This window comes from Pteropus alecto, unplaced genomic scaffold (genome assembly GCF_000325575.1).
Source record: "Pteropus alecto unplaced genomic scaffold, ASM32557v1 scaffold164, whole genome shotgun sequence".
NCBI classification, from domain to species: Eukaryota; Metazoa; Chordata; class Mammalia; order Chiroptera; family Pteropodidae; genus Pteropus; species Pteropus alecto.
Window position 1 is genome coordinate 23,182,944 of NW_006439568.1, and position 18,817 is coordinate 23,201,760.

General features: G+C 34.6%; 1 protein-coding gene and 1 pseudogene across 4 annotated transcripts in view; one reads left to right on the forward strand and one right to left on the reverse strand.

Annotated features, from left to right (window-relative positions):
• The window catches only part of STK3 (serine/threonine kinase 3), a 281,612-nt gene that overhangs the window by 70,034 nt on the left and 192,761 nt on the right, over positions 1-18,817 (forward strand). For all 4 annotated transcript variants that reach the window (XM_025050109.1, XM_015593063.2, XM_025050107.1 and 1 more), the window contains 2 exons: positions 4,450-4,614; positions 5,107-5,274. In XM_025050109.1, the coding sequence (XP_024905877.1) occupies positions 4,450-4,614; positions 5,107-5,274 (333 nt within the window). The remainder of the gene's footprint in view (positions 1-4,449; positions 4,615-5,106; positions 5,275-18,817) is intronic.
• LOC102896034 lies at positions 14,551-16,147 on the reverse strand (annotated as a pseudogene).

Genomic DNA, 18,817 nt, shown 5'->3' on the forward strand with positions numbered 1-18,817 from the left:
ATCCTAAAACCTTGAAATATAGTGGGTCTATTTAATTCTGAACTTTCTCTAGATAGCCTGAAATATGGGGTACAAGAGCAGAGATAACAAGTCAAAGAGTTAATGAAGAATTGGTGACTTATTGGTTGGAAATAGTGGAATGTTAAGAGGATAAAAATTGAAGTCTAGGTAACTGAAAAGGTCAGCACTGAAATAATTAAACATTACTCAATTTTAAGGACTGGTTCTACTGTTGTAATGCCCCCAAACTCTTTAATCTTTACACTAGATGTGGGAGATGGGGAGAGAAGAGAAAACCAAGGCTTATGTGATATTTTCACAACCTTGCACACCTTCTACAGTGGTGCAGTATGGTAGTCCTTAACAACACTCTTACCTCCTTCTACAGTGGTGCAGTATGGTAGTCCTTAACAACACTCCTACCTCCCTTCTCCTCCTTGGCTGCAAACCATTAATTTAGAAAGATTGGGAACATCAGATGTGGTATCTTCTTTCTCTTCTTAACTACAAGCTGTATCCATTCATTCATTCTTTATGGAGTGCTAACTGTATGCCCGGCATGGTTCCAACCATTGCAGATACATTTGAACAAAACAAAGATCCTTGCTCTTATAGACCCTTTTCTTAGTGCAGTGCTGTCCAATAGAAACATGGAATGAGCCACACGTATAATTAAATTTCCTAATAACAACATTTTAAAAGATTTAATTAAATTTTTAAAATATATATCTAATAGTAGTTTATTACTATCAAATATGTTAAACATTAACAAACTTTAAAATTAACTGGTACATATAAATATCATTTAAAAGTGTAATCAATATAAAAATTATTGAGGTATCTTACATTCTCTTTTTGGTACTAAGAATTAAACTCTGGTGTATATTTTAGATTTATAGCATATCTCAATTTGGGCTAGCCATGTTTCAGATGCTTGGAGCTACTGTATTGGACAGTACAGCTTTAGAGCATAGTGCTTGCTTTCTGTGCACCGTCAAATCAGACCATCTGGTACAAGGTAGAGAATTTCCGAAGTATCTAGACTCCTTATCCATGCCTTTTGTAAAGTCTTATATGATCTGGCCCTTGCCTGTCTCTCAGATCTCATTTAGGACTAGTCTCTTCCTTACTAAACTTCAGCCTTCTTTCTTGACCACAGATGTGGGAGGCTTTTTCTTGAATCATGGTGTTTTTTATCATCTCTTTCTTTTGTGTGGAATGTCCTGTTTCCAGATAACCAGTCACATGGTTGGATCCCTCATGACATTTAGACCTCAGCAAAAATTGTCTCTCATATCTCATTTAGGACTAGTCTCTTCCTTACTCACTAAACTTCAGCCTTCTTTCTTGACCACAGATGTGGGAGGCTTTTTCTTGAATCATGGTGTTTTTTATCTTCTGTTTCTTTTGTGTGGAATGTCCTGTTTCCAGATAACCAGTCACATGGTTGGATCCCTCATGACATTTAGACCTCAGCAAAAATGTCTCTCAGGCTTTTTTTGATATCTGCCCTAAGAAGCCATTCTCAGTCATTCTCTATCAGTAGCTTTCTATTTTATTGTCCTCATAGCAGTTACCAGACATTTTCTTGTATTATACTGTTTTCTATCAAATTTTCAAATTATCCCTTCCCCTATAGAGTATAAGCTCCTTGAGAGCAAAGACACTTCTCATTTTATTCACTACTGTAATTCTCCAGCAACTGCTGTAATTCCTGGCATGTAGTTGGTGCTTGATAAATATTTATTAAATGGGTAAGTGGCATTCTGGATCAGATATCTTGCACTAGAGTAAATTTATCAAGTAAGTAAGATTCTTAGATTATCACTGAGGAATGTATAATTGAGAGATGGCTTACAATAGTCTTAGGGTCTTTTAATTTGGAAAGGGTTAGGGGAAAGAGGTCCAGGTTGTTTGTTTGCTTTCTTCCTCCTTTCCTTCTTCCCTTCCCCCTTCCTGCCTTTTGAAGGAAGCAAATTTATCCAAAGTCAACACATTTTTTCAAGATTAGTGCATACAAAGAGACATGTACAATACATTTGTGACATTATATATTGATGTTACACACAAATGTAAACCATCTCCCAGTTGGCTTAGGAATTTTAACATGGTCAGGGCTTTTTAAGAATTGAGGTGAAATCACATAAAATGAACCATTTAAAACTTAACAATTCAGTGGTATGAGTTTATTTACAATGTTGTGTAATCACCACCTCTGTCTAGTTCCAAATATTTTCATCACCTCATATCTTTTAAGCAGTTGCTTCCCATTTCCGCAGCCCCTGGCAATCACCACTCTGTTTTTTCTCTCTGTGTACTTATTCTGACTATTTCATATAAATAGAATCATACAATACATGCCCTTTTATGGCTTGCTTCTTTCACTTAGCATAATGTTTTTGAGGTCCATTCACATTGTAGCACATGTTAGTACTTTATTCCTTCTTTGTGGCTGAATAGTATTCCACTATATGTATGTATTGTAATTTGTTTAGCCATTCATCTGTTGATATACATTTTGGTTGTTTCAACCTTTTGGCCATTGTGAATAGTACTGCTATGAACATTCATGTACATAGATTTGTTTGAGTACCAGTTTTAAATTCTTTTAGTTATGTATTTAGAAATAGAATTGCTGGGTCAAATGGTAATTCTTTGTTTAACTTTTTTCTTTGTTTCAATGGTTTGGGGAACTAAATATTGTTCTTCATAGCAGCTGCACCATTTTGTATTCCCACTAGCAATATATGAGAGTTTTAATTTCTTCACTTTGCTAACATGGTTGTTTTCTAGTTTTTTGATTATAGCCGTCCTGGTGGATATAAAGTGGTGTACCTTTTTAGAGTTTTGATTTACATTTCCTAATGAAAAATGATGATGATGTTGAACATCTGTCTTTTCATGTGTGTCCATTTGTCTATCTTTTTTGGAGAAATGTCTATTCAAGTCTTTTGCTTGTGTTTAAATTGAGTTCTTTCTCTTTTTGTTGTCGAGTTGGAAGAGTTATTTATATGTTCTAGGTACTAGACCCTTATCAGATGTAAGATTTGCAAATATTTTCTCCTATTCTGTAAGTTGTGATTTCCTTTTCTTAATAGTGTTCTTTAATGCACAAAAATTTAAAATTTTGATGAAATCCAGTTTATCAGTTTTCACACTGTTGCTTATACTTTTGATGTCATATCTGTTGATCCATTGCCAAAACTGAGATCATGAAGATTTACTTTTATGTTTTTTTCTAAGAGTTTTATGGTCTTAATTTATATTTATAAGTTGTGGATCTGTTTCGAGTAAATATTTATATATGGTGTGAGGTAGGAGACTAACTTAATTTTTTTTTGCATATGAATATCCAGTTGTCCCTTGAGTTGTTCTGAATGAAACATGATCACTGTGGGGTTAGTGGCAGTGGAAGCTTTTTCTAGTAGTTATTTTCACATTCTACATAGTCTTTATATTTTTATCTTTTTAATTTCCACTATGTCTTTCTGTTATCTGCTTTTGGGCATTTGAACTCTTTTTTTCCCTTTTTTTTCTCCCCTCATATAGAGCAGCGTTCTCTGTCTTTGTGTAAATTGAGATTTTTCCCTCTTCTCTCAACTTATTTCTTTGGTTATATTTGCCAGTTGTGCTTGTAGTGAGAAGCAGGCGCTCTTATTTTGAGCTTTTTATATCACTTGGATGTGTTTAAAAACTAAGAGGATGTTTTTTAAAAAATAGTGGCTTTAGTATGTTGCATATGAACAAACTTTGTCAAGAGTGGCAGTATAGCATAGCAGTAGTATATGCATAATTAAAAGCAGAAATTATGATCGGACAGGAATCACATCTTGGTTCTATCTCCCTTGTGTGTGAAAAGAAGGATGTTACTCAACCTCTTTGCAGTAACTTTCTTTGTTTGTGTTTCTGTTTTCCTAGTACTTCTCTGACATTTTCATTTTTCAGTTCCCATTATTAGGGTCAAAAATCCACAGCTTGGGTAGGTGAGGAATGACCTGGCTGGAAGCAGGTCATTATTAGTGCTTGATGCTTTATGTACAACCTTTGGTTTTTATTTTCATCAAGAATGGCAGGCCATTACAAGGAAGAGTGTGAATTTATTTTTTTGGGGCAGATAACTGTGATATTAGTACCTCGGCGTTAGAAGATGTGGAAAACAGTGATTTCTTAGGGTGATGTTGACTCTTGGCATATGTTACGTGCTTTAGGAATGACATTTATAATTTGAAGAAAGGAGAAATTTAATGATGAAATTTTATTTCATGAGTAAAGTGTGTAATGAGTGGCAAAGAATATTTATGGGGAAAAAGAGGTTCTCAGTTCTTTACCTTTTAGCCTTTTCCTAGAGGTTTGATGGTCATCAGAAAGAAGTGCTTGTTACCAGTACTCTCTTTTAAGAGTTTATCTAATTTGGTATTTCATTGTAATTTTTAAAATATTTCTTTCCAGTTAACAGAAGACGAAATTGCAACTATTCTTAAATCTACTTTGAAAGGACTAGAATATTTACACTTTATGAGAAAAATACACAGAGATATAAAAGCTGGAAATATTCTCCTCAATACAGAAGGACATGCAAAATTGGCAGATTTTGGTGTGGCTGGTCAGTTAACGGTAAGTATAGTAATTTTGCAAATAATTTTGGCTTCTGTGCCCAGGTTTGATTGTGATGTTTTTTAAACTTTAATAACTTTTTGGGGGGCTGTGGAAAGAAATGCATAATTTCATTCTTCTTGGGGAGATAGGGCCACAATTTATTATTTATTACTTTTATTTACAAATTAAGAGACATTGAATAAATGTGAAAGTGTATGTTGTCATTTAAATGCTTAAATGTCCGAAAAAGAGCTACCTTGGTCCATTTTTGTAGCTTCCATTGTTATGGTACTGTCTTTAATGATGGTAGTAGAGTTAAGTTACTTGTGGATGCTTGATTATTTCAGAATTAAAAATTCCTAAATTTGTCATGTCATAACTAGTTGATATTTTAGGAAAATATTCAATTTAAATGTAATCTCTAGTATTTAGTTTAAAGAATATATTGACAAACAACTTCCTTAGTGTTTTTGTAGTTGTATTTATTTTGTCAGTGTAATGTTTTTGCAGGATACAATGGCAAAACGCAATACTGTGATAGGAACCCCATTTTGGATGGCTCCTGAGGTAATTCAAGAAATAGGATATAACTGTGTGGCTGACATCTGGTCCCTTGGCATTACTTCCATAGAGATGGCCGAAGGAAAACCTCCTTATGCTGACATACATCCAATGAGGGTAAGAAGTGATGGTTTGCTAAAAATGTTGATAAGTGTTGCAGTTTTGTAATGTCAATGTAAGTAAATGTAAAGTATATAAGTTCACTTGAAGTTGGCTTCTGTGCAAAACTAGTAAAATTATCTGTCCAAGATTAGTGACTGTTAACTTTACTCCCACCTCCATCCTTAATTGTGAGAAAAGAAATGAAAGCTATATTTCTCTTTACAGTTACTGTTTTATTTCCCCCAAAATATACCTGCAAAATTTTTTCTTGCTTTTCAGTAGAAGAAAGGGTTGGTAAGTCCACTCTATTCTTCAATTCATCATTTTCTCAATGTGGCAGTGGAGGTGTTAGAAGGAATCAATTCTTTCTTTCTGCCCACCCTGCAAATTCTACCTTTCTGTGTTTTTGTTTCTTCCTTTTTTCTTCTCTCATCTGTGGCTAATATTTTTTAAAATCCTGATTTCTAATATTACTCTGTACTTGTAAGCAAATTAATTTTATTTCTTCAGTTGGTGAGAAAATGGAATTCCTTTTTTGAACATTATTATATACTTCTATGAACTCCTTTTTAAGGATAAATTTAGAATTTGAAGGATATTCCTTACATATTGAAATCTAATTGCCTGTACTTTAGGATTTGTAAGGATAGAATTTTTAGGTTTATTTGTATGAGAATCTCAACTCAGTATAGATAAGTATATTTATCTTTGTAAACTTATTGCCCTCTAGTGGCTATAGTCACCTCAAGAAGAAAGGATATAGGAAGAGAGAGGGAGGAGAGGGGAGGGGAGGAGAAGGGCGGGGAGTGAAGATGGTATCAGGGTGACTGGAGAAATATACGAAGTAAATAGATGGGAGGGAAGATAATGTAGTACTTCAGAATATCTGGAGAAGAATAAAATGGAATTATTTCTGATAATTACAATGCTATTGTGGATTGAATTTCAATAATATAGGTAACTGTACTATATTGAAAATATTAAAAAATCTGCTCGCCACTTTAAAGAGAATTCTTTGAGTAGTACAGTTTTATAGAATATGTATCATCTTCTTTGTACATGTAAATTCCTTTTGTTATAGTGAAAATATTAAAAATAACGTTTGAAAAATAACATGAAAAATAACAAGGTCAGCATAAAAGCAGCAACACAGATTCTCATTTCTTCTATGATTATTAGTTATCTTTGGTACTTTTAGTTAGAATGTTTTCAGGGTAATCCTCAAACTAGGTGTATTTGAGTTTGACTTAGTGAGGTAAACTAAATTATTCAAGGCAGCCTAGCTAAGAGCCAGAGCTGGGATTTAACCCAGGACTTAGATTATTACTGTCTGCTTCTTACTTACTTTTCCGTCCGGATAGTCTCTCAAGCAGATAGCAAATAATTGTAATATGTGGCCCCTGCCTTCCAGGATCTTAAAATATCACTTGATGGTTTGAATTAACACATATGAAATAGTAGAAATATACTTGAAGGTAGTATTTCTCTTTAAAATCTTATCTGTCTATCTATCTGTCTGTCTTTCTCAGATACCTTGCAAACTTTTTCTGCCAGTCTAAATTCTACCTGTTTATGAAGTCTGAATTCAGTTTTTATTCCTAGATAGAGCCTTCCCTGGTAGCCATTGCCTAACTGGGTCTCTCCCTGCACAGCTCGTGTGGGCAGTTCTTGACCTTGTGGTTCCTTGGACAGTTTATCAACGGACAGTTTATCAAGTGTTGCCTTGTGCATTTCCAGACTCACTCTGGTTTTAAGTTGCTATTTAAGTTGTTATTATTATTTAACTTTGCTTATATTTGTGCACTACCTTACAAATTAGAATATGAACTACAAGTATTGGGAAACTATCAAGATCATGTGGCAGATACAGACTTTCAAAAATTTAAATCTTCATTTGAAAGCTCAGATTTTATCATTGTCAACAAATACTATAGTTTTCCTTGAAATGATAGATTCACTTGGTTCATTTTTGAGAAAATGTCAAATACCCAAATCCAAATAACATGGTTTTTCTGTCAGTTAATTCTTTCAGGTAAAATTGATGTTCTTTGAAAAAAAGAGATACAGTTTATTTAGCTTGCAGTTTATCATGCAAGTGCTTTTCTGTGAGATAATCATTGTTCTGTATAGAGGGCAAATGTTTTATGTGTATTTCCCATTTTGTCACAAAAAATATTAAAAAGATGTTAGTAAAATTAATCTTTACTGCTTCTTCAGGGTTTGAATAGTTTGGTGGGAGTGGGGTGGGGTGGGAAAATAAAAGAAAGCTGTCCAAGGGAGAAAAAAGATTGCTGAGGACCTAGCAAAGATGGAAAATGAGAAATTGTGGTATTATCAATCCTAGCTTTTAAGCTTTCCTCTAGCAGTGTTCAGCAGTGAAATGGAGTGCATTATGGCCTTGATCCCAGGTTTGGGTTTTAATGATTGAGTATTTTAGAAGGATATAAGGCTATAGGCCATTTAAGCTGCTGTTGAGAGAATAGTTCAGATGGTTACCAATGGGGTATAGTTTGGAAAGACAGGAGAGAGTATATGGAAATGGAGAGACCAAGGAGCTAGACGGTATTCTCCACTTTTGCTGTGTAGTAATCACCTGGGGAGTTTTTAAAATTTCTGGTACCCGAGTCCTACCTCAAATCAGTTAATTCAGAATATCTGTCTTTTCAGTGAGGTTAGAGAGCAGATAAAGTTGAAGTTAAGATATGGGAAAGCTGATAGGATATGAAACTCTGATTACTGAATGAAATATCGAAGCTTTCTTTTTTAATTAAATTTTCTTTAACAACTCTGTGAAATAAGTATTTAATTTCATTGTAATGAGTGGATTGGAAGAAATAATTAGTAAAGGATTATGCTATTAAGATGACACAACTTCTAAGTGGTAGCTCTAAGATATGAACTCAAGTTAGCCTGTGTTCTTGCCTAGATACCAAAGAAATATCTTCTGTGTTTACAGTTGACCCTTGAACAGTGTGGGAGTTAGCAGTGCCAATCCCTAAGAGATTGAAAATCTGTGACTCCCCCAAAACTTAGCTACTAATAGCCTGCTATTGCCTGGAAGCCTTACTGATAACAAACAGTTGCTTGACACATTTTTTTTAATGTTATATGTATTACATACTGTATTCTTACAATAAAGTAGAGGAAAGAAAGTGTTAAGAAAATCATAAGAGACAGAAAATATATTTTGTTTATTGAAAAAAATCTCCTTATATATAAGTGAACTCACACAGTTCAAACCTCCATTGTTCAAGGGTCAACTGTATATCTCAACTATATGCAAATGGAGGAGTGGCTACCAAAAAGAAATCTACAAACCATATATCATCATCATTATAATTATTAATTTAAAATATGAACCTTCTAAGTTTGTTCCTGGGTGGCGGGTAATATAGACAGATTTAATTTTTTGTGTTTTGTTTCCTACCTATATTTTGGTAGCAATCTTAACTTTCGAGGTAACCAATGGTTACCTCAGTTGTCATGGTGGAATGAAGATGTGATTAATGAAAAGAATACTACAACAGATAGAGACAAAGAGAGCTAGTTTTTAACATATAAGTAAAGGATATTATACAATTTATTGCATATAGATGGCTATCTAGAACAGGAGACTAAGTTTGGATGTGGTAGGCCAGCTTCTTTAGCCTCCACATCTTAGAGAGGGAGAGCGGTGTCCAGCCACTGTTTATATTGCCTGATTAGAGTAGGGATTTTGCCCAGTTTTTCTGAACTTCTCTTTGGCCATTCTCACAAGACTGTACCTGTTTGCACTATGCCTGCTCTCTAGATGGCATATAAATAGGAACAACTCCAGAACAGTGATGCTGACTTCTAGACTGAGTGAACTAGGAGTTGGTTTCCTAGTCATTTTCTCAGACATACCACGTTTTTTGTATGCCCAGACTTCAGGCCTGCTTGAGACCCACGCTTGTGTAGGGCCAGCAACAGGTAGGGGCAAGAAGAGATGTGTCAAACTTGGACAATTTAGAATAGAATTGCTCCTGCCCAGTCACAAATTAATATTTGCTTTTTACTGATTAAGCTTTTTGAAAGACATATTTTGAGCATCATAGTCTGAAGGATGTGAAGAACTTAAAGGTGATACTGAATTAGAAAATGAAAGTAATTGTATTGGAACTTGGAAGTTAATTGAGAATGGGTCTTTTGAAGATGTTACATGCTATAGTTTATCATCAAAAATTGGTTCTTTCTTTAATCATTCCTGAGACAGATTAAGAGGTATTTAGAATACAGACATTCAAGGAGGAATTTCCTAATTAAAAAAAGAGCTATTAAAAACATGAATTTATTTGATGGCAAGGGATGAACTTAAATTTGTTAGTTTTGATATAACTCCTTTTTTTTTAAGAGACACTTCTAGTATATGCAAACCAAAGCTTTATTGTGGTTGATAGTAATAATTATCTGTGTAGTAAAGGACAGTGATGAAGTACTCATTAAAATGTGTAAAGCTTTGTAAACAGAGGTATGAAAATGTGCTTATAAATTTATATCCAGCTATTATATTAAAATTAATGGGTAATGGCAAATGGAAGTAAATCTGCTCAAAATGTTAAGTGAAACAAACTTTATCAAAACCAAGTTTATTTTAAAAAGTTAAATATGAAGCCACTGAATTAACTTTGGTCAGTTAAATAAATGAAAGGTTAAAAAAATTTAATTTTAAATTCAGTTAGCACATATATCTGTGGAGATCAGTCTTCTCAGCTCTTTAGGAAATGTAATTACAAAAAAAAAAAAATCAGGAAATGAGTGAATAGTATCATTTCCCTAAATGTCTATTACTGTATCTCTCCGCCAAACCCAGGCATTTTATTCTTTAGACATCACTAAGAAGACCCTCTCGATTCTTAAAACAGTTTTGCTTTTGTTTTGTTTTGTTTCGTTTCACAAGCTTTTGTGTTTGGTTACTGGTTACTCAGCATAGTGACAGGGGTAAGGGTAGAACTATTTGGGTCAGACCAAGGACAGCAGGCAAAGAGACTGCTGAGATCTTGACATCTACTGAAGGAAAGAAAATAAAATCAAACTAAGAACTTTTACACAATATAATTTGAATGCTTATTACCTTTTAAAAATAAGCACAAATATATAGTATATTTTAGGAAGATTTATGTTGAATTGTGACTTGTGGAGACAATTGAAGGCATTTAAATGGCAATTTTCTGGAAATACAGCCTATATGCAGCATGACAGTTTCTGTTTAAATGTGGAGTTATTTTAGACTGAAAGTAGGTCTCTCTCTGTTTCTCTGTATAATATGTCCACACACCACTTGTGAAGAAAGGAACCCTGTAGATATTTTCAGCATGGCAAAGTTATTTTTGATGAAGTATGCTTTTGAAAATGATGTTATCTTTTTTTTTTCCTGAAGAACCTTTTCAACCTTGCTATTTTTTCCAATTAGCCTCTCCCACTTTTTTTTTTTTTTTTTGAGAAACACTGCATTTTAATAAGTGAAATAAATGCTCTATTACATGCAAGGTAAAAACAGGCTTTAGCAAAAAAGTACTCTTTATTTATAGTGCATATTGAATAATAAAACACAGTAGCTCTCTTCCATTGCCAATCACATGGTGTACCTTCCAATATACTAGGTATACTCCCAATCCAATATGATTAAAAAAAAAAAAGTAGACATACAGAAAAGGTAGTGACATCTATGTCTAAGAAGTGAAAACTGAGTTAACCATTTTTTCATTAAAAAAATCCATAATTTCCTTCTTGCCCAATTAATAATAAAATTCTTGGAGAGTGGGCTTGGGTAGGGGGTGGGAGTGAGTAGAATGACACCCAGCACACTTACACATCTTCCATCTCCCAGTCCCTACTGTATATGGCTGGGTAGACACCTGGGCTGTCTAGTGTGTATGCATGGCACTGCCTCTTGGAAGATTTCTCACAAGCATTTAACATGTTGGGAGCAGAGAACAAGTATCTTTGTTTCATCTGGGAATGGATGAAGGAATATGGGGTCTTATTTATAGAATTAAAATTTACCGATTGGAAGGTCCTGGATGAAGACCTTTTAAAGCCTACGATAGCGGGGGGCAGCCTTTTCCTGTGGTCTGACATCTTGGTGCCCCTGTTGGAGTGCTGTGCCAGATTCCCAAGACACTGGGCCAGGAGCAAACTATACTTCTGTCCCACCCAGGATGGAGCTGCTTCAGCACTTGACCCTTGGCACTCATGCTCATGGACATAGTGTGGCCAGGGACTGCGACTCAGTTGCAGAGCCCAGGTCTCTCCTTCTTCTCTTGCTTTTCAGTTAAATTTTGATATGAATGATATGTTCCATAATTATGAGATCCACTTTCTTTTTATTTTATCTTTTTACCCCTCATGATAGTTTCTAGGGCTGTCCTAATGGTTGCCACAAAATTGGTGGCTTAAAACGATGGAAATTGATTCTCTCACAATTCTGGAGGCCAAAGTACAAAATCAAGGTGTTGACAAGACTGCACTTTCTTCAGGAGCTCTAAAAGAGAATCCATTTTTTGCCTCTTTCAGCTTGTGGTGGCTGCTGGCAATCCTTGGCATTCTTGGATTGTAGCTGCATCAATTCTGTCTCTGCCTGTATCTTCATATTACCTTCTCTCTGAGTGTCTGTGTTTTTCTTTTGTCTGTCTCAGAATTTCTGCTTTTCTCTTTTTTTAAATGAAATTTATTAGGGTGATATTAGTTAATAAAATTATATATGTTTCAAGTGTACAGTTCAATAATATGTCATATATATATTGCATTGTGTGTTCACCACCCAAAGTTAAATTTTCTTCAGTCACCATGTATTTGACTGCCTTTACCTTTATAAAAAGGACATATGTCATTGGATTTAAGGCCCACTTGGGTAATCCAGGATGATCTCCTTTCAAGATCCTTAATTACATCTGCAAAGATCTTTTTGTTTTTTCAGATGAGGCCACAATTAGATATTCCAGAGATTAGGATGTGGACATATCATTTGTGGGTTACCATTCAACTCAATAATCTGTTTTCTTCTTTCAAATTATATACAGTTTAAGATTAATAATGACTAATTTCAGGACCTATATTCTTTCTGTTGTCACTTTTTTAATTGAGATAAAATATACATAACATTTGCCATTTTAACCATTTTTAAATATACAGTTCAATGGCATTAAGTATATTCACATTGTTGAACAACCATCACTTCAACCATTTCCAGAAATTTTTATCATCCCAAACTGAAACTGTCCACCTGTTAGATAATAACTCTCCATTATCTCCAAACCTAGTACCTCATAGCCATATTCTACTTTATGTCTCTATGAATTTGACTGTTCGAAGCACCTCATGTAAGTGGAATCATATGATATTTGTCCTTTTGGGTTTGGCTTCTTTCACTTAGCATAATATTTTTGAGGTTCGTCGTGTTGTAGCATGTAACAGAATTTTGTTCTTTTTTAAGGTTGAATAATATTCAGTTATGTGTATATACCACATTTTGTTTATCCATTAATCCATCATGGACACTTGAATTGCTTCCACCTTTTGACTATTGTGAATAATGCTGCTGTGAACATGTGTGGGCAGCGATCTCTTTGAGGCTCTGCTTTCAGTTCTTATGGGTATTTACCCAGAACTTGGATTGCTGGTTCATGTGGTAATTTCATATTTAAGTTTTTAGGAACCTCTGGACTGTTTTTCACAATGGCTGTACCATTTTACATTCACACCATCAGTGCACAGGGTTCCAGTTTCTCCACATTCTTGCCAGCACTTATTTTCTATCTTTTTGATAATACCCATTATAATGGGTGTGAAGTGGTATCTCATTGTGGTTCTGATTTGCATTTCCCTAATAACTAGTGAATTTGAACATCTTTTAATGTGGTTTATTGTCCATACTTGTATCTTCTTTGGAGAAATGTCCATTCAGGTTCTTTGTCCATTTTGAAATTGAGTTGTTTGTATTTTTGTTGTTGAGTTGCCGGTCTCGTTTTTTTTTTTTTTTTAAATTTTCTCCATTATTTATCTGCCTTTTTATCTTTGCTGGCTGAGGTTTCCGAATCCTTTGACTTTTTACTGCCTCTTAATTGTCCTCCCAGCTGTCCCCCTATCACTTTTTGCACCCCAATCTTATACTCAATCTAAGTTTCCCTTAATTCTAGCTTTGTAATCAGTCTTTTGGGAGGCCTTTGAGTCAGATGGTTTTTACTCCCTGTTTATGTGCAAATAACTCGCAAGTCTACAAGTAGAGGATTGCTTATTTGTAGTTAATTATATGTATTACTTTGCTTTATGCAGTAGCTGTGTTCTGAAGTTGTAGAAATATTTAATGTTTGTAATCAGTATTTTAAATTCTTTGGATATTATTTTTTTAAAATAATTTTTAATTTCTTTAGTAATGAGAACAACTCTCAACTTCTATGCCATGTAGTTGTGGATATTTTTATGGTGGGACATATCTATGTTATTGATACGAAATTTAATCATTCATATTAAAATATTTTTGATTTAGTATTAATGTAAAAGTGGAAGAAATGCATATTCTAATATGGGGACAGGGAAATCATCCTTTGGACCAGTTGGAGAGTATATCTGCTGTCGTACATTGGTTATTTTGCATCAGAGAAACTAAATGTCATCTAACTATGGATGTTTGATTTTTGAAGACAAGTACCCTAGAATTTTCTTCCTGTATTCTTTTACTTTGTTCCCCTTTCCTTTATTTCTTTCTACAGATATTTCATGCACATTTATCATGTACCAGTTGGACTTTAAAGATGTAGTGGTAAGCAGAACAGACGTGTTTCCTATTCTCTTGGAACTTCTAGTACAATGATAACTAGTATTCTAAAGTTGGAATTATTTAGCTTTTCGTGTGTGTGTGTAGGGTAGATATGTATTCAGAATATAAGACCATATACTGTAACTTTTATTCAATTATATATGTATATTACAAATTATATAGGATCATATGGCTATAGAAGAGAATTTTATTACTTTGCCATTACATATATCACTTGTTTTTCTCCCTTGAATTTATCCTCATCTCTCATTTTTTTTTGTAAATAGATGTTTTATTTATTGGTACTTAAACTTATAAACTAACCAGCCAAAATGATACTATTATCATGGTACCTCAAAATACAAAACATCTTTTACAAATTAAGGGCTGTAGTAAAGCAGCAAAAGGGGCAGAGGAAATCAGTAAAGCACATTATAGCTTAACTTTTCACCTGAATTGAGATTTTTAACAAGTCTCCCAACCCCAGAAAATATGAATAATTTTCTTATCATACATCTTCATAACACATCTTTGTGCTTTGACTTTCTATTCTCAAGGTTAAGATTCTAGATCCTAAAGATAATATCCAAAATAGTATTATATCTACATATCTATAGCTAGAGACACCTTTTATTATTTTTTCTATAGCAGTAAGGCCACAGAAAACCTCTTTGATTAGACTCCATTTGTACCCCATTCTCAATTCTCCAAATTGACACTAGAGGCCTAATGAGAAGCAGGAGATCAAGGCAGATACACATAGAAAAATCCTAGCCGCAGCCCAAATTGATTGAAAAGTATACCCATCGTCACACATCTTCAGGCTGTATGTTCATAAAATAATTTGGAAATCAATGCATGGTTTGCCAGGCACTACAGTACTTAAGACTTTGCCGTATTACATCATAGCTTTCCCCAGAAATTTCCAAGGTGGTGTCCAAATCACTGATAGGACGATTTTGCTGGAAGTGGATCTGGGGCTGCGGGGCTTCCTCTCCACAGCTGTAGAGCTGATTGTTCCAGGCCTGGTTGTTCCAAGCCTGGTTAATCAAGACTTGGGGGCACCAAGTCTCACTGTTCCAGGAATGGTAGCTCCAAGATTGACTGTTCAGGTATGGTTTCCCAAGTTGAGTTATTGCAGTTCTGGTTGCTCCACATTGAAAGGTTTCCAGAAGCATTCACCAGACATCCCTGGTGACAGGAAGGGATGCCCGGGTAAGCTGTAGTTGCTTAACCCTTCCAAGTCACACAGTTGCTATTCTTTGGCCAGTTATATTTCTGCTACCTCTTACTTTCATTCTCTGGTTCTGGAACCAGGTCTTAATCTGTTCTTAGCTAAGGTTCAGGATGTTGGAAAGTTCTTGCATCTGTTGGAGGCTGAGATATTTCTATCTCTGAAATCTCTCATGAGTACACAGAGCTGATTCTGTGAGAAAATGGTTCTGATCTTCTGTTTCTTGACCTGGACCTTCTTTTCTTCACTGTGCTGTTCTCTAAAGAAGTAGATAATATTATGCTGAGACTGGGTGGAGGAATCAGGGCTGTTCTGAATAAGCAGATCCATACAGGAAAGAAGAGGAGAGAAATGTCTCCATGTGGAGTATCTTAGCAGATGGCATTTGCAAGGATGCATAATTTTTTTCAGTCCCATACATCTCAGGCACTGGTGAAAGCTCCCTAGAATTGGATGCTTTGGGGCAAAGTGGGCTTTTGGGATTGACACTCATATTGTCTTGCAAATTCTGTTATTCCTGTCTGCCTATCCTCATATTCCATTTTTTCCCTCTTCTTATTCCCGCCTTTACTTCCTTTGTTCCCTGTCCCCTGACAGCATGTGTACATGAATGCTTACATGCTCCCCTTCCCACCCTTGCTTTTCTTTCCCTGTGCTTTTTGTTCTTTTCATATTGCCTTTTTTTCTTCCTTGTTCCCTACATTTTTCTGCCTGATTATTTTATATGATACTTTGATTCTATTAACCATACTTTCAGTTCAGAAATAGCCGAGGAGTGGGGCAAATTGGGTCATTGGAGAGTTTCAATACTACTTCGAGGACATATGGTTTTTCACTCAATTTGAACGTTAGAGTTTTTCTGCTTTGTGGTCCTAATACATGTGGGAGTACCAGGCATTCTTGCTCCTAAATTGGGGATTAAAGTTTATTACAGTGACAGTTTTAACATATTTCTGTCAGCGGAGTTATTATTTTTGAAGAGGTGAACAAGCAAGGGAAACAGAGTAAACACATTTCAACTTCTCTTGGTTGAGCCTCTTGGGGTCTCTCCCAAGGGTTTCACGGGAGGACAAATTCCCACCATTAATTTATATTCAAACCTTGATATTGGTGTTGCCAAGTGCTCCAAAAACGTGATTACTTTGGTAACTATTGAGGAAGCAATCATCATTTTCATACTGACATACAAATTACATGAATTTGAATTATAGTTTTAGAGACATATTTCTTTAAGTATTGCTCAGAGTAAGAGTTGCTAAGAAAGAACTACATTAGAATCCACCTTTCTAAGATTTTTTTGTGTGGGATACTGACAAAGACAGTATTTCTCTGTATCTGTGTGAGAGTGTTTAATGGAGACAATTTAAATTGATTTACTAATGATTGAAAGATGGCATTTCATTTCAGACTTTTTTGACTGTGATCCACAGTATGAAATGTATTTATATGGCGACTCTATGTGTATATATACACACCACTGAAACGAAACGTGCATAAAAGAGTACTTATCTTTACTATTATGATCCACTCTGATTTATGTTCTATCACAATTATTTCTGTTTTCTTTCCTTCTATTCTATTTCATCCTTTTATTAAAGAAAAAAATGTGAAGGTTCAAATCTGTAAATTAGTTTCATGACCAGTATTAGTTTGTAACTTGGATTTGTAGAAGAAAAAAAAAATCACCGAACTAGGCTATGGAAATCTGAATTTTTCTGATGCCATAAATGCTTTCATTTTTGCCTCATAGTAGGGGTATGACCTGCTGTTTGAGACTTGTAAGTCCTGAAACAATTTTGATATCTACAAATTAATTGTAAAGCACTCTTATGTGTCTAGTTCACAGAGTTGTGAAGATCAGATAATATAATGTAAATGAGCAATACATGTAAAATGCTAAGTATTATAGAAATATTATGTAGCATTATTAAGTTGCTTTTCAAGTCTCACATTGAGATAATAAATTAGTTTAAGTTTCTGCAGAGGGTGCCTATCTAATAATATTTACCATCATTACTTAAGGAGCTTTTGGCTGTAGAAAGGATCAGGCAGTTGCTTTAACATCACTTGGCATTGTTTCAGGGTGTCCAGTAGAGTTGGAGATATTGAGACTTTACACCATACCCAAAGGAGTTTATTGCAAGCCAGGGGAGGTTGCTGAAAACTTTTAAGCCGTTGCTTATGGCTGCTGAGATGACTTCTAGAGCCTCTAATGGAAACAATATAGAAATGAACCCACGAAGACAGGGATACGTGTGGGACTCTCTCTTACCTAACTTCAGGTCGAACCGGGATGTATAGATGTTTTCTACTTCATTTTTACTATATACTGGCACAGTGATGGAAACCTTGATTTACAAGAGAGCAGAATGAACTTTTTCTGGGGCAGACAATTCAGTTAATGGAACCTCTGAAACTGCATTTAAATATTGGTGTTTGTGCATTTTTTTCTGGTGAAAGAGTTCATAATTTTTATCAAATGAAAATAAAGACTTCTTGACACAAGGGTTTTTTTACCCCAAAAGATTGAGAACTGTGCAAATGAAATCCAGAGAAAAAGCAAATGTAGTCGTACTTATATCTGACAAAATAAATTTCAAAGTAAAAAAGGTAACAAGAAACAAAGACGGACATTTTATAATGATATAGGGGACAATACATAAAGAAGACGTAACATTTATCAATATATATACACTCAATCAGGGAGCACCAAAATATATAAAAGAACTACTAACAGAAGGAAAGGGAGAAACTGACAAAACCACAATTGTAGTAGGGAACCTAAATACTCCATTGACAGCCATGGATAGATCATCCAAACAGAAAATCAATAAGAAAATATTGACCTTAAATGACACATTAGACCAAATGGACATAATTGACATTTACAGAGCCTTTCATTTCAGAATACCAGATTACGCATTCTTCTCTAAGCACATGGAACATTGTCAAGGATAGACCATATGTTGGGACACAAAACTAGCCTCAACATATTTAAGAAGATTGAAATCATACCAGGCATATTATCTGACCACAGTGCTTTGAACCTGAAGATCAACTGCAAAAAAAGCGGGAAAAACTACAAGTATGTGAGATTAAACAACATGCTACTAACAAACAACTGGGTCAAAAAAGAAATGAAAGGAGAGATCAGAAGATATATAAAGACAAATGAGAATGACAATACAACATATCAAAACTTTTGGGATGCAGTAAAAGCAATAATAAGTTTATATCGTTACAGGCCTATCTCAAGAAACAAGAAAACCCCCAAATAACCTAACATTATATCTTAAAGAACTAAAAAAAGAGCAGATGAAGACTAAAGTTAGCAGAAGGAAGGAAATAATAAAAAGCAGAGTAGAATTATGTGAAATAGAGAACAAAAAGACAATAGAAAAAATTAATGTAAAAAAGAACTGTTTCATTTAAAAGATTTAAAAAATTGACAGATCCCTGGCTAGACTCACTAAGGAAAAAAGAGAAAAGTGATAAAATCAGAAATGAAAGAGAAGTTACGATGGACACCACAGAAGTACAAAGGGCTG